This window comes from Lutjanus erythropterus, chromosome 10 (assembly GCF_056507025.1).
Source record: "Lutjanus erythropterus isolate fLutEry1 chromosome 10, fLutEry1.hap2, whole genome shotgun sequence".
NCBI lineage: Eukaryota > Metazoa > Chordata > Actinopteri > Lutjaniformes > Lutjanidae > Lutjanus > Lutjanus erythropterus.
In genome coordinates, this window is record NC_139326.1 from 20,767,049 (window position 1) to 20,780,603 (window position 13,555).

Genomic DNA, 13,555 nt, shown 5'->3' on the forward strand with positions numbered 1-13,555 from the left:
CGCGGGACTCTGTGGTTCACAGCCTCCCTGCGGGTTTGGCTTCAGTCACCTTAGAAACTCATTGTGTCTGTATTTTCCTTCCCCTCCCGCATTGTGCCCCGCAGTTTGGCGGTAGCTTAACCGGTCAAATGTGTCACAAGCAGCTTAAACAAAGCCTGGCCCTGTGTGGCTGCTCTCCACGGCGCTGCTGCTCAGTGACAAACGGACTGTTTGCAGTGAAAGGGGCGTCGATCGAAGCTGTTAAATGAAGAGCTCATGAGGTCTGACAACAAGCGTCAGGTGTGATTTACGTTGGCAGCAGGATTTTAGATTGTTAACGGTGATCAGGTCTCAGGTCAACTGGTCACCAAGGGTTTGTCAGGTGCCTCCATGTAGTACATATTGAAAGTATCTACATTTTGCAGAGACATTACGCTTACTCCTTATTTGTCCTGTTTATTTATCGAATAAAATAAGCCGATATGATATAAGTAGTGGTGGATTGTAACTAAGTACATTTATTCAAGTAGAAATTCAACATAGGCTGCTTGAGTATTTCCATTTTATACAACTTTGTAGGCTACATCTCAGACGCAAGTATTGTACTCCTCTAGACTAAATTTGTCTGACACCTTTAGTTACTTGTTACTTTTCAGATTACATTTTTTATTCACTTCCTGTCCAGTGACAACCATGTATAAATATTGTCATTTTAAATTTGACTTTGGCTCGGAGGATGAAGTGTTCCTTTATGGATTAAGAAAATTCTCCTGCGTCTTGAGCTAAATAAACAATTTTAAACCCTATTAGTTGAAAATACATTGTCATAAAGATGAAAACAGAGCTGTTTTTTTTTTTTGATACCATGAAAAGTTGACTTTTTAGAGATTCGTGGTTCTCACATGGACAGGGAAGACACAATGATATTAGAGTATTTGATGCATTGCAGTAAATCAAACTCCCCAACAATGAGCTCAACAGCAGTAAAGTGCTACATACACATTAATACAGCAGTAGTATTAATACAAAAACATCATATGTAACAGTAAAACACCGACACAGTACTTTTAATGTTGAGACTGACTAAATTGTACTGATTTGCTTACACAAGTAAATTTGAATGCCTGACCTGTATAGCATTTTCACATTTAAAATATTTCTTTCACCACTGGATATAGTTATTAAGTTTCCAGTAATAAGACAAATTACTGGTGGCATAGCTTAAACAATTAGTCAATCAACTATTACAATACTCTTCTCTTCTTTTGACATGTTTTTCAGGGGCTTTTTTATGCTTTACTGGATACGAATGTCTAAGATGGACAGAAAAGAGGGTAGTGATTGAGGGGAGGATGCACAGCATAAGGGACAAAGGTGCCTGCCTCAGTCCGTGGGACACATGCTTGACTAACTGAGCTACCAGGGTATCCCAGTTTTGATATATTGACAGGGAATTCTGACAGTTATGTCAGGGTGCAATGCATCCTATTTTCACTTACAGACAAGAAAGAAAGAAATATGCATATAATTAATACTGGTATAAAGATGGTCCATCCATGCAGTCTTAAATTCATTATCCCAGTTCTCTGTGAAGCATCTTTCCATGATGAAGTGTCAGGGCCGTGTTAATCAGACCTCCATCTCATTATCAGGTTCTTTGTTGGTGTTCATCGCAGCAGCAGCAGCGGCAGCGGCGACACTGTAGATCGGGCTGTAGTGCTGCCTTCACTGCTCTAAAGTAAACAGGCCCAGGTTTGGGTAGTTTAAACAGGTGTCTGGCCTGAGATTTGACATTGTCCTCTGGACTGCTCTGCTTCACACAAACCCATTTTTTTTTTTTTTTTTTTTTTTTTACAGCTGATGACCTCACCAACACAGAAGGTCAGAAGGTCACATCCTCATAAAATAGGTTCATCTCTTTTTCATTTCCTCTGTTTTTTTACACTCTCATCTTAGTTTAAAAGATAAAAATGAATGAATCAGGTAAGACTCACCACTTTATATTACAGCTGGCATAATTTGTTCCTATGGTGTAACTGAAGTGTAAAAAGTCGAGAAGAGTCCTCAGTTCCTCTGTAAAAGTTTCTAATTACCATCATTGATGAAGGATTAATCGACAGTTAATTAAACTTAGTTAATGTTATTTTTCTGTTAACAAAAACCAAAATATAATACTGTATAGCAAGTATTAGTGATGCTATAATTTGTCATTTTCTCATTAGTTTATGTAATATAAAATAAAAAAATATTACTCAAATATTTTGTATCACAGCTGATAGGCAACAATAATAATTATGTCAGATATGTAACAAAAACATCCAAAACAATGTAAATTATGGATTACTAATCATTATAAAACATTATTAATTATCACTTCATTGTTTGTTAACAGTTAAATAACTATTAATGTAAGTTTATTTAGCTATCAATTCACCACTTGTTAATGATGATTATATAAAGTGTTACTGGTTCCTCAACAAATTTTAAAGAGCTATTTATATATTTGCTATGTTTGATCCACCTACATCTATAAGTTATCCTAAATATATATAAATGTTATAACAAAGTGTTTATTATGTTATAGCTTTTTGTTTCAGATGACAGTAGAATCTAAATATTTAATCAACCTGACCCACAGAGTTTCAAGAGATTTTCAAAAGCCCCTTTCTGATCCTGACTGCACACAATTTTGCTTTCATATATTACTGTGAAATGCTTTGGCCTGTACCATAATTATATAAGATAAATTGTTTTGTTCTACTGCACAGTACCAGCAGGAACCAATAAGTATTTTATTAGTACCTGATTCATATATTAACACTGTAAATCACAGTAAAGTGTCCCCTAAAAATGTTTGGGAATGATGTGACAGTGTTAACACCTGGAATCTTTTTCCACTTTCCCAATATGTTTACACAGCTGAAGTATTACCATCATGCTTTAACAGATGAATGAATCATGCAATCTGGGAGGGGAAAAAAAAAAAATCAAGTTCAATTTCCAAAAAGAAGGATATAAACAAGGATGTTGGCTGCAATGCATCATGAGCGACTGCCCTTTTTCAGACCACACAGTCACTCAGACAGAGACAAAAGGGAAGGAAGGCCCTGCTTCTTTAAGGAGGTCATGAGGTCACATTTGTGTCACTACTCAAACAAGAAAAGTTCATGCTGAAAACAGTTTACGTGTCACCTATAAGTACTCTTTGCAAATATAAAAAAAATCTCCAAGTCAGCTTTATAAAAAAAACCTTTTATTTCCAAATTTAACATAATGTGAAGTGTAAAAATAAACCCACTGTTTGGCTAGATCATTACATTTTGAGGCATGTAAACAAAAGCTTAGGCAGTATTATTTCCTTTGTCAGGCGCCACCTCTGACTGATTAGCTTGCAAGCTACCTGAGGAAGACATCATTTAATCATTCGCAGATATCACTATAGATTATTGGTTAAGCATTAACAGTCACTGCCCACCCACACTTCCTCCCAGGAGCATGAATGAATGCAGTTTTCCATGTGTTAATCCTGGCTGTTTCAGCTGTGGTTGGGAACCCAGCGGAAGCGGTATCCTCCCTGCTGGGTCCTCGAGGTGAAGGCTCGTCCATGAGGAAACACCTGAGTCCTGATGGTGCAGTGTTCTCTGATAGAAGTCCTGAAAGAGGAGACACTCTCCTCAGGCTCTGCTCTGTCTGTCATCATGCTGCTGCCTTTGGAGATAGAAGTCTGTAGGCCTGAGAATGAACCGTACATGCGTATAGTCTCTGATTCCTGCTGGGGTCTTGGTCCAGTGGCAGTGCTGTGTAGGACAGCATTGCAACGTGTGCTGATGTCCCTCAGCATGTCCTCCACCGAGTCAGAAGACTCTGTTTCATATCCTTCATCCAGTCGCTGCCGCTTACAGGGACTCAGTGAAGTTTTATCACCACAAGGCGTCACCGGCTCGCTCACATGTGGATCTTTGACTTTCATCAGTTTCTGCAAGCACAAGACCGACAGAAATAAAGTTTACAGATAAGAGCTGGTTTTATTGTATCCAGGATTTAAGTGTGTATTTGGTCCTTTACTTACTTCAAGGACTGAGGCCAGATGCTTTGCACGACTGGCCAGCTGTCTGAGGTGGAGGTTTCTCTCCTGAAGGGAGTCGATCTCCTCCTGTTTTCTGTGTAGAGTCTCATGAAGCTGTAGACACATGGAGACAAATATGCCTGTCATGCTGACACGCTATGCTTTAGAATGTGCGTGGTTATTTCAAAGCAAAAAAAAAAAAAAAAAGTATTCTTCTGAGCATCATTTTGGAGACAAAATCTTGACATGACAGAAGGACTGTACTGTAAGAGAGTCAGTGAATTACCATAAGTGTCAATTTATTAAAGGTCATTAGCAAAACTTTAGAATTTCTATAACACTAACATTTAAGAAAAGCACTATTGCACAATTTAGATCACTAACAAATCATATATTTCCTTATCATGTACACCACAGTCATCAGGTCACACTGTACACTGTTTATAAATCTCACAGTAAGGTAATTTTACCTGATTGTTGACTTCCATGGAGTCCTCCAGCATCCTGCCTTGGCCCTGGGTGGTGCTTCCCCACTGAGCTCCATCTTGGGCCGATGGATTGTCTGCCTCTGCGGGCAAGTGAACCAGGCTGTCCTCTGAAGAGAGGTAGCGCTGAGGGGTGAGGGGAGGTATGACACATCCCTGAAATGGTATCAGTTCAGCTGGAGACAGACTGCTCTCCAGTGTGGCAGGAGACTCTGACAGAGGAGACAAACCCACGAGTTCAGCCGACATGTCTTAGGTTTGAGGATGTCATGATGATGATGATCATGATGATGTTAACATTATTATCACAGTAGCAGTGACAACACAATACACACTATCATTGTCTAGATGTAAATGTTGCATCTCTTATTTTGATTTTTAAAAAAAGTTAGTGTCTGAGCTGCCCTAAAATTCTGAGGTGTCTAAATTAGAAAAGACAAGTTAAGGCAAGTCTGTAATGATTCAAAACAAATAATCATCTGAACATCTGTAGTCATACACAGTTGATATTAATTTTCTGTGAAAGTAACCATCTTAAAGTGTATTAGAGACACACGGCAAGTTTTCAACAGTTCTTCTATACTATTATAACTATACAAAAAGAAGGGCCCAGAAAAGTTAACTCTCACATAATGCATGCTGGGAAGTCTGCTCTATGAGTTGTAACTTGAGCTCTGTACAATACATTTATTCAACTCATGATTTCAAGTCAAAATAATTCAAGTTAGAATAACTTTTAGAAATTGTAAGGTGTTCTGGAAGTGCATAGTACAATTTCTAAGTTGAATTATTGTCTGATTTTTACAGAGTAGAATATTTCATTTGCTTTACTCACCTGCCATGAAGTCCAGTGCATAATCTCCAAAGTCTTGTTCGTCTGCATCAGATTCATTCACCTGTGGGAGAGGAAAATTGTCAATTAAAACACACATATTTGTTAAGAAAATTCACTTGACAAAGAAATCATAACTACCCCACACCTGAAAATCCCACCACGACCAGGCAGGGTAATGTGGCTTTAAGGCAGAATATGTTTTGGTGGTCATTTCAGAGAGTGTGGCCGTCGCGTAATGTGTTTGGGGCGCACGGTGAGCTGTGCCAAAGAGGCTGCAGTGTGGACAAAACTTGTGAGGTCCGGCCAATTAGCGGTAGCCTGCGTGTCCTGAGCAAACACCAATCTGATTCGTGCAGAATTCCAGCACATCGTGTCAAACATTAACAGCCAGGGACCATATAATCTCTCTGTAATAACTACAAATACGTGGATTTACATGAAAAACACTGTCAAAACACAGGAAAAATACAACATTTCTCTCTCTTCATTTTTTTCTCCTTGCCTGAGAGCCGAGGGAGTCGCTCTCTCGTCTCACCACAGAAGTGCAGCCTTCCAAATCATCCCATGCAATTGTTGAAAAGGCTGTAAAACAAGAAAACTGTCTCACATATTGTCTTTTTACGCACTTTTCAAGCTCAGTCATAAGGTGAGAGATGCTCGTACCTTGTTCAATGATGCAGGGGAGCTCCACGTATACAGTGACTGGACTGCTGCTTCTTGGCACCAATACTTTATCCTGCAGGTAGACAGTCTGTTAACACTAAAGAGGGCTAGGTTTGTACATTGTAGCAGAGAGAAAGATTATCTACCTTTCTGTGTGCTGCAACTTTCCTCTCCTGTTGACCCATTTGGTTGGGGGAGAGAACACCAAACACCTTTCTGTCTCTCTGTATCTCCATCAGCTCGGTTCTGGCTGCAGCACTGGAGGATCATGGTTTGATTTGGAGCTGATATAGACCAAATTCTCCCGGTTTGTATTTCTCCGTTCCGCGGTCTGATAGTTTTGGCCCAATCAAATGCACTTATTTGGTCTCCAGGGAGCGAAAGCGTCCTCGGAGATTAAACTGGTGCAGACTAACGGTTTTCTGTGCTGAAGTGTAAAGTGGTACCGCGCGTAACGGCGCCATCACAGCAGCAGGTGCTCCCTGCGTCAGACCTGCCTCCCTCTCTCCGCCTGCGGCAAAATCCTCTGCCAGAGGCGCGTATAAGCTTTGTCCAACCATGTCTATATTATAAAATGAGACACCTTCGCTTTTGTCTCCGTAATATTCAGACAGGCCAGCCTGTTGGCACAGTCGACAAAGTTTATGGATTATGATAATCAATAATTCTTTGTTTTGTAGTGTATGACCGTATTAATCAGTGCGTAATTTCTATCCATATCTATTCCAATTAGGTCAAGGCCTGTTGCCACATTTAAAGTGATGAAGTGAAAAAGGAAAAGGGCAATTACAGCAGACAGCTCAGTAAACACTGGTGACAAATGCCTCAATTAGTAAACAAACAAGAATGAGCCTTGTTGGCCCTTAACGTTGAATGCACCTGTGTGGTCGACACAGTGTCAGCAGGTCGAGATGCCACGCGTAATGGATTATCAGATTCAGCCCCTCGACTGAGCAGGCTGTGTTGTCACAGTTCAAATAGTGATGCAAAAAGATAAACTGACCTCCAGGCAAACAACAATAGACTGTAACCCACAAAATCATTTGAGAAAAGTGTTTATGTCTAGGGCCTATAAGCTCACTTTTAGATTTATTTCAGTTTGAATAGATGGGCTCTTGTTTTCTACTTGTCAGCAATCTTATAGACTTTTTTTTTTCTTATAGACAAATTCATTTGTCATCAAACACACTCCCTAAAATTTATATTCCTTGAAAGTCCCCAAATGTTGCTTTTAGTTTGTTTTTTGTTTTATTTTAGTTGTCTCTTTTTTTTTGCACAAAATGAATGGAACAAATTACAAGAGATATAGAAACTGGAGAAGTATGTGTCAGTAGATCATTTTAAGTGTCTAATAGATTTTGTTGCACCATGTTCATGCTTTGGCTGATTTGTGGACAGGTTTACTGAATGTTTTAAATTGAGTTTTTCTACAGTTTACAGTTTTTATTGTTGCTGAATAACCATTGACAGACTTGTTTGGTATTTATTTGTTGTTATTTGCCTTTTTTCTAAATTGCTGAATAACACTGACGCAAGACTTGTCTGTAAGGTATTTGTTTTATTTGTTTGCTTCATTGTATTGTTATATTGTCATCATTGATGTTGTTATCATATATTGTGTATCCTTTTAGGCCCAAATGTGAAGTCAAAAATGCTCCATTCATTTTCCCTAAAGACTGACTAACCCCTGCTATGCCCATTCATTTCAGTAAAGTTGCAGACAACATTTACACTGTAACAAGAAGAACAACAAGAAGCAATTAGCTGGTAAGTTGCTATAAACACATTTCACAGTAATAATTACTATAAATCTGATCATATTACTGCAGTACTGTAATTGTTCGTTAAACGTTCGTTTAAATTTTTTGTCATCTTGCTTCACTAAGCCGAAGAACCACAATCACTAAGCAGTCACACAACAGTGGTTATTAGCTCAGTAAGCAAATCCAGCGTTTCTCATTCTAGACAGGTGCATCTGCCAAGTGCAGGAAGAACAACTGGCAAAAAAAAAATCACAGACTGAGTAAAATGCACAACTTAACAGCTTACAATATCACTATCCCATCATTAGGGCACAAATAGATTTGACTTATTACATTTGTGTTGTCTATTAAAATAAGCCATGGACAGCAGCTGCAGCGGCTGTTTTTAAAAACACTGTTTTTAACACAGGGAACGCTCTTGTAGATAGTCGGTTTTCAAGGTGGTTACTGCACGGTGGTGTGAAAGGGCCTTTAAAAGTACTCTTATGGTGTATGTGACAATTGTGGCCTAATTTCCACCAAGCACAGCTGTATGGAGTTATATTGGGGCCAAAAGTTTTGTACTTGAAAAAATAAAATTTGCATTAATTACATTTTGTGTTGAATAATCACCTTGGGGACCTTTATGTATAGCAAATATAGGCAGGGCTGGTACATGTCTGCTGCTGCTGCCATCCGATTCTGAACAGTCATCAAGGTCAGAAGTATCCGGCTGTTGGCTATTTGGTTTGCTTACAGCATAAAGCAGAAGAGGCTGTGTGTCACAAACTGCAGTAAAAACCTTAACTGAGACGCATTTTCTGGATTTGCTGTTTACATGTCCCAAGAATGCTCCTAAATCCAGAATAATACAAGCATATCCCACATGTCTTAATAGAATATGCTCCATTCAGAATAAAGCCAAATTCAGAATATCCAAGCAGAATATGCTGTTTACATAAACTTTATCAAATAAAAATGATTTTCATTTATGCAAATCACACCCCCATTTATTTGGAATGTATTCTGCAATTTATTCTAAGACAAATTACTTTTCTGTCTAAGTTATTGCAATTAGCTGATATGTTTTTATTGAACCTCTAAAACCACACAGAGCGACCTGGAGTTGTTTTATATTTTCATCTCTCTCTCTGCAGATCAGAACAGGTTGACTGTGAGCCAGTCAGCTCATCAGATGGAACCATGCATGGAAAAAACACAGATGGAAGATTTACTTCTAGCAGCCAGTGCAATGCCATTTAACAAAACATCAACATATTGGTCGATCAGACCAGACACCGCCAGACACAGGAGGCGCCGGCCGAGTCATGACTGTTGCGGCAAGGTTGGGCACCCGTCAGACGGCAGTCAGACACTCATATTCTAAGTTCAGGCCTGGATGACTATTGAACATGTGAAGTTTCAGGCAGATTCAAACAAGTAAAATAAGTTAATGCAACCTCCTGTGTTCTGGAGAAATGTCAACCTTTGCCATGCTGTCATGGCAACGCTGTTTGACCATACATCAAAATCTTCACAATATAGCATTTGCACGGTCTTACAGCTTTTCTGACCAGATTTGAGTGGGATATGCTCAACCTGATGGGAGAAGCACGTCAACATCTAAAACATGACATTTCCTGTTGCCAGTAGGTGGCAATATGACTATTGTGGAACATTATGAAATAGATGTGTTCAGGGTGGGACTGTAATCCAACATGTGAAGTTTGGTGCAGATAGGGTCATTTATACTTGCCAGCAAGTTTGTGTTTTATGGTGAGACACACCACGCCCCCCCAAAACACTTGTCATGGCAAGGTTGGGTGCCTGTCAGATGCAGGTGCGCCGCGAGGAATAATGTCTGGACAGACCTTTTGGGGTTTTCACGACTTCACTTTTTATTATGTGACAATTAATGTTTTTTTATTAAGACATTTTCATAAATCATTCTGTTTTGCAACACAGGCCTTTCTCATTGTTGCTCTCATATATTTTAAGATATATATAATCACAAACTACAAAAGAAGAAAAGTTCAAAACAGCATAAAACTTTAAACTACATTCAGAACCAAGCAAAGTATCCAAAAGACAGAAAAACTTTTTAAATATTTTATTATCCATTCAGAGACCAAAAAGTCATTTATTTTTCTGATCATTTATTTCATAGTAACAGAAAAATCAAAAAATTACAGCACATTGTTACAGGTCCTTCATCAAAAAGAGGTTGGAACAGTAACATGACTCATAAATGTGACTCAGCAAGTCAGTACACTTACAGGAAATTGACTGAATGATTTAGAATTTGTTCAAATAAATAATATATTAATATACTTCATTGGTAAACAATAACATACTATAAATAAATATAAACTATACAAAGTTGTAAAACATTCAGCAGCGGCAATCAACTGATTGTCTATGAGGTATACATGAAATTGAGATCTGCATAAACACCAGGATTTACTTCTGAATATCATGTTAAAGAATATGCACAATTTTCCCAAAATAACATACACTCATAAAAATAAATAGTCATCACTTATGATCCATTAGAAGTCTGTTCTGCTGTCTGCATCTGCAGAGACTCTGCTCTCTGTCTGTCTTTGCTCATTATTTTGTTGTGTTTGTAATGGTTTTCCAACCCAAAACATCTGTATTTGACAACCTTGGAATTAGAAAATCAATTATCTTTCTGGTGTTTTACAAACAGCAAGTGACAAATCCTGCATATTCTACCTTTAAAATAACCCCAAGAATATAAACCCCAAAGTAGAGGGGAATTTGGCATCCTTCTAACATCTGAATGGTGACATACTTGAAGTCACATGACCTCCAGTGTCTCCTGGTTTAATGACACCAACAGCTTCAGATTGTCTTTGCATTCCTGAGCCAGATCGTGGTTGAAGTTTGCTTGACTCACAGACTGGAAGTGGTCCTTGAGAGAGCCCAGAGAGTGGCCCTTAAAGAGCTCAGTGCCCTCAGATGGTTGGGTAGATAGTTCATCCACAAAACTGGCCCACTGGTCTGTCTGTGACTGATCAGTTTTCAGCAGCTCACTGGCCAGACTAAGTGCACAGCTGGCAGTCAGAGATGGTGGGTATTTGTTGAAAGCGTAGTCTGCTAGACTCAACTCGAGCACCTTTTGTGCGATGTTGCTGCACTGTCTGGGTGTTTTTGTGTTTGGATTAATTCTTGCAAACCTGCCACCACCTGGGTTCTCAGACACAAGCTGGGCGGCCTCCATGCAGTTGGTGTAATAGTCCAGGAAGAAGGCCAGGGTGGGTGCAGCAAGGCGGAAGTTGAGACGGACGAGGATGAGACACTCCAGGTTGCAGAGCTGCTCCTTTGTGAAGGCATCACAGCAGAAGGACAGTAGATGGCTGATCCGCGGTGAGCACACCTCCACCTGGGTGGACACAGAGAAACGGGAGTGAGTTGTACTCCATGAAATCTGAAAAGTATCTGTTACTCAAGCATTTACCATACTCTAAGACTCACCTGTTTACTGGCCAGGAGGAGTGCAGTGACACCCAGCAGCTGGAAGCAGTCAGCAGCCACTGGCGTGGAGTCCAGGAACCTGTCCATGATGTTCACCGCCAGGCAGCAGCACTCAAAGGACAGACGGAAGTGTTTGTGTACAGGGATGAGCCAGCTGACAAGTGTACACCGAGCCTCTGTTGTCAACTGCAAGGAAAACACAGAATCCATCACTTGGACCAGCAGATTGAACTTAATACCTGGTAATTAATAGTAGAAAAAATAGGGTTTTAGTGACAGTTACTAAAAGATAGACAGAAATATTGACAGGAAGATCATGGTGACTGTGTAAAACAACAAAAAAATAATAAAGAAAGAAAAAGAAACATCTGCATCATATTCTGCATAGAAATATGACAACATAAAGGCCAATACTAATGTAGATCAATGTAGCTGTACGAGGCTAATAACAAGTTAATACTATTGGCTAACCAGTGTGGTTCAAGTGAATAGGGCAAATTTTTGGTAGACAATAAGTATAGGACTTGGCAGAAATTTACACCAGTTCATACAAAAGATTAACAAAAAAAAAACTTATTTTCATATTTTTGTTTCATCCAGGAGCTGTCAGTATTTCAGCATAATCTCCCTGAGCTAACATGCTGTATAAAGTCTCTTACTTGTGGTTGGCGTGCGAGGCTCCTGCAAGGATGAAACTGCGTCTCTTTCTCCATCTGGACCTTGTAGCCGATGTCTCCGTACTGGAGGTACCAGGTGGACAGCTGCTGTCCTGCAGGAAGCTCGTCTGACACATCTGTCCGAGTCGGGGATGAAACCGGGGAGCATCCTAAGTCTTCCTCGAACCCGGAGTCACTCAGCTTGGTCATGAGTGTCTGCTTTCTGTGCCGGTGTGAGCGCGTGTGTGGGCGGAGGAGATGCGCCGACTGTCCGCCTCCGTTTGTTAAACGGCCACCACTCTTACTGGACTAAAGGTCTGCACGGTGGCAGTCTGCAGGATGCTGGTGAGGGGAGTTCCGTCTGCTGACGTCAGTTTTCCCGGGGTCTTCCCCGCTCCTGCAGCGCACATTTCTCCTGTTGCCCCGGCAGCCGAGGCTAAACAATCTCTTGTCTCATGTAGGAATTAATTATCCTGAGCCTTGAACCACATGTTACACCTTTTGTTGTCTGTAGGCCTATATCATTAGACAAAATAAATAAATAGATCTATCCTTACACAAAAGAGTGTTAAATGTATGTTTTCACGTGTGAAATGCAGCCAAATGTTTGAAATTGCTGTTTGTTTTCATGTGTTATTTTACATGGGATAACTGAAAACCCTATGGGCCTGTGTTACTTTTTCACGTGATGAATTAAAAAAATGTATGGTTTGTAAGAGTAAGTCTATGTGGGGGGTATGTGTCAGGCTTAAAGGTAGAATATGCAAGATTGTTTGTGAACACACTAGGATCCTCATCCCTGGCTCAACAACCAAACAGAAAAGGGGAGAGATCTAGAGAGTGAATGAAGAAGCAGCATGAGAACAAGCAGTGGCTCAGAGAAATAAGACCTTATACTGTCAAATAGGCGGAGAGAGACAGTCCCTGCTGCAGACTGAAGCCCAGGAACAGAAACACAGCAAAAGAAAAAAAAACAAAGGGAGAGAGAGAGAGAGAGAGAGAGAGAGAGAGAGAGAGAGAGAGAGAGAGAGAGAGAGAGAGAGAGAGAGAGAGAGAAATAAGAAAATACAGACACTAAGCAAACTTTTTTCAGGCCTGGGACCCCTTACTACATCTATTCCATTGATTGATGGGGGTTTCTGAGATGGATGGTAGAGTCTGACATATTTTTTTCATTTAACAAATAGACCGATTTATCTTTACTAATAAGTTAGATTCATGTCAATATGCATTTTTATTTTTGTAAATATAAACTTTCAAGAAAATCATTAATTTGGAGGCCTGCCAGAGCCGGCTGGCCCATTAGGTAATATAGGCAAATGTTAAGAGCGCGATGGCCTCCAGGGGGCGCCACAAAATCGGGAAAAAATTCACCTTCAATATAATAATATTAAAACTAGTTATTACTATTAACTCTTAAAATGGAAAAGCTAACATAGATTCAAATGTAATGCCCAATTAATGTTACTACAAATGATAATACCAAATAAGCATTTGTAAAAAACGACCTAAACTTCAGAGCATAGGGAAGGAAAAAAAAAAAAAAGAAAAGAAGGGGAGTAAAAACGGGAGAAAGAAAGAGGTAAAGTAAAGATAAAGTAATGCTAATCAGTAAATAACCAGTTTTGCAT

The 13,555-nt window shown here is 39.6% G+C and overlaps 2 protein-coding genes across 3 annotated transcripts; both read right to left on the minus strand.

The window, feature by feature from the left end:
• Positions 1 to 3,251: 3,251 nt before the first annotated feature.
• Positions 3,252 to 6,412, minus strand: mcidas (multiciliate differentiation and DNA synthesis associated cell cycle protein). Of its 2 annotated transcripts, XM_084729532.1 has the most exons (7): positions 6,175 to 6,412; positions 6,029 to 6,101; positions 5,868 to 5,947; positions 5,366 to 5,426; positions 4,516 to 4,742; positions 4,049 to 4,159; positions 3,252 to 3,955 (listed from the first exon to the last, which is right to left on the minus strand). In XM_084729532.1, the coding sequence occupies exons 1-7, from the start codon at positions 6,262 to 6,264 to the stop codon at positions 3,515 to 3,517; spliced, it is 1,083 nt and encodes a 360-aa protein (XP_084585658.1). In that variant the 5' UTR covers positions 6,265 to 6,412; the 3' UTR covers positions 3,252 to 3,514. The 2 variants fall into 2 exon arrangements, with proteins under 2 accessions (XP_084585658.1, XP_084585659.1); XM_084729533.1 differs by lacking the exons at positions 5,868 to 5,947; positions 6,029 to 6,101; positions 6,175 to 6,412 and adding an exon at positions 5,511 to 5,852.
• Positions 6,413 to 10,306: 3,894 nt separating this feature from the next.
• On the minus strand, positions 10,307 to 12,150 carry ccno (cyclin O). Its single transcript, XM_084729534.1, has 3 exons — positions 11,928 to 12,150; positions 11,269 to 11,454; positions 10,307 to 11,176 (listed from the first exon to the last, which is right to left on the minus strand). Exons 1-3 carry the CDS (start codon positions 12,132 to 12,134, stop codon positions 10,592 to 10,594), a joined length of 978 nt encoding a protein of 325 aa, XP_084585660.1. The 5' UTR covers positions 12,135 to 12,150; the 3' UTR covers positions 10,307 to 10,591.
• Between the last annotated feature and the right edge of the window lie 1,405 nt (positions 12,151 to 13,555).